General features: G+C 39.0%; 1 protein-coding gene across 1 annotated transcript; it reads left to right on the forward strand.

The window, feature by feature from the left end:
- Nucleotides 1-394: 394 nt before the first annotated feature.
- On the forward strand, nucleotides 395-7,072 carry LOC122638582. Its single transcript, XM_043831448.1, has 4 exons — nucleotides 395-1,198; nucleotides 2,491-3,024; nucleotides 3,494-3,709; nucleotides 6,917-7,072. The coding sequence occupies exons 1-3, from the start codon at nucleotides 395-397 to the stop codon at nucleotides 3,605-3,607; spliced, it is 1,452 nt and encodes a 483-aa protein (XP_043687383.1). The 3' UTR covers nucleotides 3,608-3,709; nucleotides 6,917-7,072.
- Nucleotides 7,073-8,813: the final 1,741 nt, after the last annotated feature.

Consider the following 8,813-nt stretch of genomic DNA (forward strand, 5'->3'; position numbering starts at 1 on the left):
ACTTGTTCAAGCTCAAGACAAGTTAGAGCGGTCTCGGGCCAACAAGGCCTTGCAATTCACAGAAGTGGTTGATCACCGACAGAGGGCATTGTTAAAGTATACGGGTAACGTGTATCTCTAACCTGAACGATTCTCCTGGTCCGACCTCCAATAAGGAAGCCGGACCCTATCATGGTTTGTTAGAGGTCCGACCGCACGGTCCGTTCCAAAGACGATGTTGGAATAAAGAATATATTTATTTCTTCTGATAAACTTGGAATACAAAATATAGCATTAATATGTCTTCCATTTTCATCAAAATTACCTTATGCGAGGAATCAGTTCTTCTCCCACTTCATTTACACGCAGTAGTCACCGCCGGCCACTCTCTCCTTGCCGGAAAGGTGAGCGAAAAATGCCGACATACCTCAATTTCCCCTGCAAAACCAAATTCCTAACCCTAACCTCACCTCGCCTCAAAACCTTCCTCTTACTCCTCTCCTCTCTCTGTCTCCTCTACTTTCTCGTCGATTATCGTAACCGTATTTGTACGCCAGTTCTCATACAGGACGCTCCACAGCATTCATCGTCATCTCATTCCCCAACTTCGATCAACCACCTCGTGTTCGGCATCGCTGCCTCCTCGAAATCATGGTTGAAGCGTCAACAGTACGTTCGCCTCTGGTGGAAACCTCAAGGTATGCGTGGTTACGTATTCCTCGACCGTATCCCGCACAAAGCTGATAATGCGAGCTCGGATTCGGATTCTGATTCACTTCCTCCTTTGCTTGTCTCTGGGGACACTTCTCGCTTTCCCTACACTTTCAAAAGTGGCCTTCGGTCGGCGATCCGCGTGGCACGTATCGTGTCTGAGATCGTTAACCAAAACCTGTCGGATGTACGGTGGTTCGTGTTCGGGGACGACGACACGGTTTTCTTTGCTGATAATTTGGTGAAGACGTTGTCTAAGTACGATCATAATCGGTGGTTTTATGTTGGGAGCAATTCGGAGATCTTCGAGCAGAATTTCAAGAATTCGTTTGATATGGCATTTGGTGGTGGAGGTTTTGCGATTAGCTATCCGCTCGCTAGGGTTTTGGTGAGGGTTTTGGATTCGTGTCTGATGAGGTACTCGCATCTGTATGGGAGTGATGCTAGGGTTTTCTCTTGCTTGGTGGAGCTTGGCGTAGGTTTAACTCATGAACCTGGCTTTCATCAGGTAGACTTTTGTGATTTGTGCTTTTTTGTTTTTCCCTATGACGGAAAAATATTACTTGATTTTAAAGAAACGATGATGACTAGGCTTAATAAGTTGGGAACATATTGTTTCTGGAGTTAAATCTGATGCTCAGTTGGAGCGTGGGTACCACAAGTTTTTAGAGCATCAATTGAGTAGCGTAGATATCACACAATTTTGGAGCATCAATTGATTAGGACCCTTTCACAATCTCAACCTTCTGAGTTCTAACCGAAGATGCTGATTTTAATATATGTATCACTTATAGATCATACTGAATTTGGATTCTGATCATTCGACTTTCAGTCCTACCTTTAACTAAATTTTTGATCAACCTTACTCCCCCCTTACTCCAAATTGTGTCCATTACTAACCCTACATTTTCATCTAAGTTATATGTTTATTTTTTTTCCCAAATGAAAAGTTTGGTTCTCGACATCATTCCTAACTACAAATACAAGGAAACTTCGGAAAAAAAAAAGAAAAGAAAACCAGATATTAATGGGAGGGAAAACAATTTCACTGATATGATCGATAAATGGCTTAGCATGAAAACATAACAAGGGCATACCCAGTGCACGAAGCAAAAGCCGCTGCAGGGTCTGGGAGGGTCATAATGTACGCTGCCTTAACCCTGTTTTAACAGTGAGGCTGTTTCCAAACCCAAACCCTATGGAGCAACCTTACCGTTGCACTTAGGCCGGCCCTCCTTAGCATGAAAACATAGTTTGTTTATTATTTCTCTGTGTATGAAGATACATTTTTTTTACTGTTTTATCTGATTTTCTGTGAGGCCTTCTCCTTCCAAGTGTCTGACTGTTAGATACTACCATCTCAAAATAGAAATCACTACTACAGGTACATAGATAGTTCAGGATTATGAGAACTAACTCCTCTGTATGGGCTATCAGAAGTACACCATACCCTAAATGTATTTGGATTGCCTCCCTTATATCCCATTGGTTATAACAGTTGTGTGTGTTCTGTGTCAAAATCTATTGTCCTGTTCTTTCGAAGTTCAGCTTAATCAAACACACTCTAACCTATATGGACATGTTGCACTGTGCTTGATTGATTGGTTGATTTGTTCGGTGGGATTTGAAATGAAGCTTCTCATTTCCAATCAATGCCGTTTATTTCTATGTTTGCTAGCAAAACATTGCACTATTCTTGTTGTGTTTTCTTTGCATGTTGGCTGAGTCATTTCGTTGGTTTCTAACTTTTCTATTTGAGCAATTAGTAGGTAAAGCTTAACCTTTTTTTTTCTTCCTCAGATTGATATTCGGGGAGACCTGTTTGGATTCCTTTCTGCTCACCCATTGACACCTTTGCTATCTCTGCATCATTTGGATGCTATAAAACCTATCTTCCCTAATTTGAGCCAGATGCAGGCTTTAGAGCACCTTTTCAAAGCTGTGGAAGTTGATCCTACCCGGATTTTGCAGCAAACAGTCTGCTATGACCGTTCAAATTCCCGGACTGTCTCGGTTTCCTGGGGTTATACTGTTCAAGTGTTTGAAGGAAACCACTATCTCCCGGACCTCATTTCATTGCAGAGGACATTTATGCCATGGCAGAGAGGTCGGAATATAAATTCAAGTCACTTTATGTTTAATATGAGGGATTTTGCCAGAGATCCATGTAAACGGCCTTCTATTTTCTTCTTTGAAAGTGTGCTCTCTGGTAGTAATGGGATTCAGAGCAACTACAGGAGACATGTTTTTGAAAATTGCATGGAAATGGGTGCATCAAAATATTTGCAACAGATCAGGGTACAATCGCAGAGGCTGGATCCTGATATTGGAGAGGTATACCATACAATGTCCATATAAAACTTCATTCTGAAAATCCCAAGATCATTTCTTACTTTATTTGTTAATTGTTATGCATTTTTATCTATCAAAAAATAGGGTGGACCCTGGTGCAACGGTTAGGTTGCTCCATTGTGACCAAGTGGTCATGGGTTTGAGTCTCTGGAAACAGCCTCTCTACATAACAGGGGTAAGGCAGCATACATTATGACCCTCCCCAGGCCCCGCAGTGGCGGGAGCCTTGTGCACTGGGTACACCCTTTTTAAAAAATAAATTGTTATGAACTTCTTTCCCATTTATATAACATTTTACTTCTCTGCTCATGGAAACTAGAGCTTGACATGAGGGAGTACAAAGTTTGATCAGTTATTTGTTCTGAAATCCCAAAAAGCATTTCTTATTTTCTGTTTTTTGCTAATTCTTATATACTTTTCTTTATCTAACATTATTTTTTTGTGGAATCAGTTGCAGGCCCCAAGACGATATTGCTGTGATATCTTACCTTCTTCTTTTGACAAAGTGATGGATATTGGCATTAGACAATGTATAGATGGGGAATTAATATCCATGCATTCATAGCATGTCTTCAGCTGCTGCATACTCGGAAAGTTTTTCCTTTCAAACGAGAAGCTGCGATTCGCTAGCTGTAAAAATTTGTTGTGGGAGTTCAACATACAAATGGTAAGGTAGCTTCATAAAATCAAGAAATTTTTTGTTGTTGTTTTTTGTTTTTAGTAGATAACAGAAACTTTATTGCAACCAGAAAAGGAAAACAGGGCAAATATAATATACAACACCGACACCAATAACAAGCAGGAGTGTACACACCCCACTAAGTGATGAGTGAATAACACACATACCACATATCTCTGTTAATACCCTTTGGTATTGAATTAGCAGATCTCAACCTTCAAGAGAAGTAGAAGCCCCATGAGAGTATAAATTTCACTACTTTCTAATGAGAGAAAGATAGTGCCAGGGACCTCCTCGTCTGGTGTGCATCCATCTAATCACCAGGAGTCCCCTTCTATAAACATAGTTGACTAGTTAGTGCAATCTCTAGACCTGTAATGATTGCTTTACTTCAGCGGTGATTGAATCTGCTCACCATTAGGCCCAGAAAAGATCAATAAGATGATCCCATCATGGTCTCTAAAGACTCCACCAATACCAGCGGGTTTCAACTTCCAACAGTGTTGAATCTGAGAGGTAGATGCACAATATGAGAGCACAAGGTGATATGATCCCAGGGTTTGAAAATCCTGTTTGGGTTCACTATGGGCCCACCCAGATACTACCCTACTCTAATAATGAGTGGATGGCAATTCCGTAATTTAATGAAGTTCAAACCAACAAGTGGAGGAACAAATTATGCACTGTACGTGGGTGGAAGTAGCCTTACATGTTTGAGGGGGGGATCTTAAAGTCAAAAGTAAAATAAGGACAAACTAGAAATAAAGAAGAAGGGAGGGGTACTTTTGGGAAAACAGAAATAATCATTTTATGACAACCCAATAAAGAAAAAGAGGCCAAAACACTGTTCATGTGAACAGCGTCACAGCCCCTTATTTTGGTTTGGTGTGAATGTTACTTAGAAGATCTTGTGGGGCCCAAGACCAGATCATGTGAAGACTTTATTAGAAGACTCAATTTTGTCTATGTGTGGGGGAATTAGGAGTTTAGTTAGTTTCAATTTTTAGAATTATTCTCTTAGATATTTTGTGGTTCTCAATTAAGCAACCTTAGCTCTTTAGTTTTTAATTCCAGATTTAGAAAGTAGCCTTAGCTTTTATTTAGAAGTTTCTATTTTTAGTTTGTTTCTTTTTCTTGCAATTTTCTAATTTTCTCTTACTTGTAAGGCAAGCATAGCTGCCCATAAATATGTAATGCCCTTAGAGGCCCCCCCAATGAACGATTATGATGAATGAAAATATGCTTTTTGTGCAAAGTTCTATTGTCCTATTGTGTGGATGAAGGGCTGAGAGGCCTGGCTGGTGAGAGCCAAAACCCCTAGGGCTGAGAGAGCCGAATCTCCTTATCCCCTGTTCTTTTCTTCTCCTATCTTCTCTTCTTTATCCCAATCGATTCCCAACTGTGTTGTTGTGCCTGCGATTGTTTCCAACTGCTAGAGATCCTCTTGAAGACTTGATTCAATCCATCTATTGAGTTAAAGTTCTGATGGTATTGTTTCAACACGAGGAAGGCCAGAGACTCCTGTGATTCTAATTCTGCCCAGAATTTCCAGCAAACTTCAATTGCTAATATCTGTACAACCGAGACTCATATTCAGCAGAGGTTTGGAGCAGAATAGCACAACCAAGGGATACACTCGATCCCAAGTTTGGTGTTCTAAATTCCTCTGGTTTGGGAGATCTGCCCTAACCTTCTATTTTGGGATCTTGTTCATATCTCACAAGTTAGCCATTGGAATTGCCTGAAATGTTCGACAAAGATTCTCTTCATTGCCTACTCCACTCGATTAGTCTTAGAGCCCATTCTCACTGCTGGTTTGCCTAGTATGTGTTACCTTTTATTTTTGGTGTTATCTTTCTAAATTCTGATTTGCTTTTATTATTGATGATCTGCTGTAACTATTAACGATTCTACTGTAGAGTGGTTCTTAACTGAACCCCTTCTACATTAACAGTATAAACCAACAAATGCGAGACTAGGTATACCAGGACAATGACCAATTCCAAGAACAGTATAAATCAAATGTATGTTCAGCTTGCTTCTTCAGTTCTGTTGTCTTCTAGTTCTTTGTTGATTTTTGACGATTTGATGTGGCTTAGTGTTGATTTTTGATGATATAAGGTATATATTGTAGCATACTAAATAATGTTAGAAAAGAGGGGAAATAAAAAATAACACTTGGTCGCCTAGGCGGGAGCCTTGTCGCCTAAGTGCTTAGGCACCCCTCCACCGTCTTGGGCTGCCTTGCCGCCTTGACAACACTGCTAACAGCTACCGCAAGGGATTGGAATGATATACCTGAAGACTAGTTGTCTCCCCACACTAAACCATCTGAAGGCTGAAACAGTGGTAACCAAGTGAGCCACCCAAATGGTAATCGAGTCAGAAATGCAGTTGGTAGGATGGGTACTGTATGAGAAAGGACTTTTGTTCCTCTCCTCCAACGTCCCCATGGAAATAGTTGCAGAAATAACCCCTAAGCACCTCACAAAACCCCCCCCCCCCCTCCCAAAAAAAAAAGAGGAGGGGGGGGGGGGGAACAGAAAACAACTTGGCCATGTTTCCAAAAGGAGAGGCAGGAGTCCAGACCACATAAAGCCCAATCTATTGCTGGTTGTGAAGAATGTGGATTAGTTAGTAATATCTAACATGTTTGTCTAGCTGTATAGCACATCTCACACATAATTGAATTTATATCCAAGAAATAAAAGTTGAGAACATGGAGATGCTTTGTTTATTATGACATTTAGGATCTTCCATTGGTGGTTATGGTGACCAATGAAATTTACCCATCTGAGGATCTATTCTTTTCCTGTTTCATTGGATTACAATTTTTTTGAAGTTTAATATATAATAATAGGTACGTCAGGTGTAATAGGGTCTTTGGCAGAAGTAGTCTTTAGATGTCATAAATATTAAAGAATCTCTTTATAAGGTTTATCCTCTCCAGCATTGCAACATGCTCAACTGACTCATGCTCTGGATGGGCTACTACTGTGGTCATGGTTTCTTTCTGGTTTCTATTTATCATTCAAGTTTCTCAAATGAAAGTAGCTGTATTTCTAATTTGCATTGCTGATCAACAGTTGTTTTTGTTTCATGGATTTCTGTAATGTATTGTATTTTTTTTCCTTCTTCTTTCCTCTTTTTCACCTTGACTCTCCATAATAATACTGATTATGTTTCTCCTTTTAGGTTGACATAGCATTACCTGATCTGATGCTCAGCTCGAAAATCAGTCTTGTAAAATGAGATCGTAGCACACGTGTTAATTGAGCATAGGGGAACCTTCTTTGCTGGAAAAGGAGATGCTTTGAATGTCAATTTAGAGTAGGAACCTCCTCATAGGCCGTTTACTGTTTGATTTGTAAGCTACCCCTTGTAAGTTGGTAGTGTAGTTTTCACTGAGATGAAAGGTTTTATTAATGGGGACATAATCAGAGGTGAGAAGAAGCAATTGCTTGTAACCCTGGAGGAATGACTTTTTTGTTGTTTGTTTGTCAAGTAGAAGGGCTGTAAATCAATCGTTAAATGGAAACTGGTCATACGCGGAGTTGAATTCTTTATGCAAAGTGATACTTTCCATTTTGCTTCTTTGGAGAGCTTTATCTTATACATGCCTTCATCTTAGCAAGGTGGTTCTTCATCATTGCTTCATCACAGTCATCCATTACCTTTTTGCTTTTCCTTATGAACATTGAGTTGATCCGTGGAGAAGAAAATTGTGATTTGTATTTTTAAGGTCTTTTTTTTTTTTTTTTTTTTTTTTTTGGTAATGAATTTTTAAGGTCATTAGGAGTATTGGAAAAACTGATAAAGCTGCATAAGAGCTTGATACGAACCAAACGAGAACTCTCCCCTAAAAGTTGGCTTATAAGGTGAAGGAATCCAAGCCATGACTAGCCACATTAAATCCATCATGGAATTCATGTGGGATCAATCCCCATATGATTGATATGGGATCGTAACAGAGCAGAATGGCGAGGATCAATAAGGGTCATAATCATAGTTGGTAAAAACGGTAAAAACAAAAAACGGAGTCTTATGGTACGAGTTTTAAACGGTAAAATTTACAAATGAATGGTCAAATAAAACGGTAAAAAACGAAAAACAAACGATATGGGTTTTAAATGTTTATATTTAAAAAAAATGATATTATTCTTATATAAATTGAGGAATTTTATTTGAAATACATGTTTCTAATTTCGGTGTCCATGCATTGGCCTTGAGTTGAAGGTGATATCATGAAATATGTAGCCCTTTGAGTCATCTTTATGTCGATGAAAGAATCAGGCTGAACTGAGCTTAAAAGAGAGAGATTTGGTTAGTTTTTTTGTCTGTTAAATAAGTCATTGATCAACAAGTCTAAGATCTTAAAAAAGGTCAAAAAAAGGGGAATGTGTTTTAAACGCATTTAAAATAGGAATACTTGCCGTTTGCCCTTTTTTTTCGTATGCTTCTCAAACAGATGGCAAAACGTGTTTAAAACGGTAAAAAATGAGAACGCGTTTAAAACAGAGTTTTAAACGATCCGTTTTAAACACATTTTTGCTAAGAGAGGTTTGACTTAGCTTTTCAAAGTGACCACGAAAGCACTGTAAGCGTGTATCCTTAAGTCACTATTTCAATGAAGAAGAGGATCGCTTGCCAAGAAGGGACAAGTAATTACGAGATTCCAAACCTGGGTCTCGAGTTTAGAAATCTTGGTACCATGACATGATTGCTTTCAACAATCTTTTCATTTTATCTGAAGTGAGTTCAGTTAGTCTACTCATAGGTTTGATCTGATCTTATAGAATCTGACCCATTTTCTCATCGAGCAAAGAGTAGGAATTAAATCAGATTGATTTTTCGATCAATAATACTATGTGAAATCCTCAATTTTTTCCTCTTTCTCTATGTTTATCCTATAGGTAGAGAACTCTTTCTTGTATAAATTGATATTATTACATTTCAATTCTTTTCTGATATCTCCCAAAGAAAATCCCAAGTTGGTTACCAAATTGACGGATTAGTACGGCGAGCCTATCCATTATGCACTCATAATCAGCACCCCAAAAAAAATGTTGAGGCTGCAAGTTCCAATAAGAAG

Source organism: Telopea speciosissima, chromosome 9 (assembly GCF_018873765.1).
Source record: "Telopea speciosissima isolate NSW1024214 ecotype Mountain lineage chromosome 9, Tspe_v1, whole genome shotgun sequence".
In the NCBI taxonomy this organism is placed as follows: domain Eukaryota; kingdom Viridiplantae; phylum Streptophyta; class Magnoliopsida; order Proteales; family Proteaceae; genus Telopea; species Telopea speciosissima.

Excerpts from the sequence above, each read along its gene's own strand:
- LOC122638582 (XM_043831448.1), top strand. The coding sequence starts at position 395 with ATGCCGACATACCTCAATTTCCCCTGCAAAACCAAATTCCTAACCCTA. Across the intron at positions 1,199-2,490 it reads ATGAACCTGGCTTTCATCAG|ATTGATATTCGGGGAGACCT; the intron begins GTAGACTTTTGT and ends TTTCTTCCTCAG. Across the intron at positions 3,025-3,493 it reads TGGATCCTGATATTGGAGAG|TTGCAGGCCCCAAGACGATA; the intron begins GTATACCATACA and ends TTGTGGAATCAG.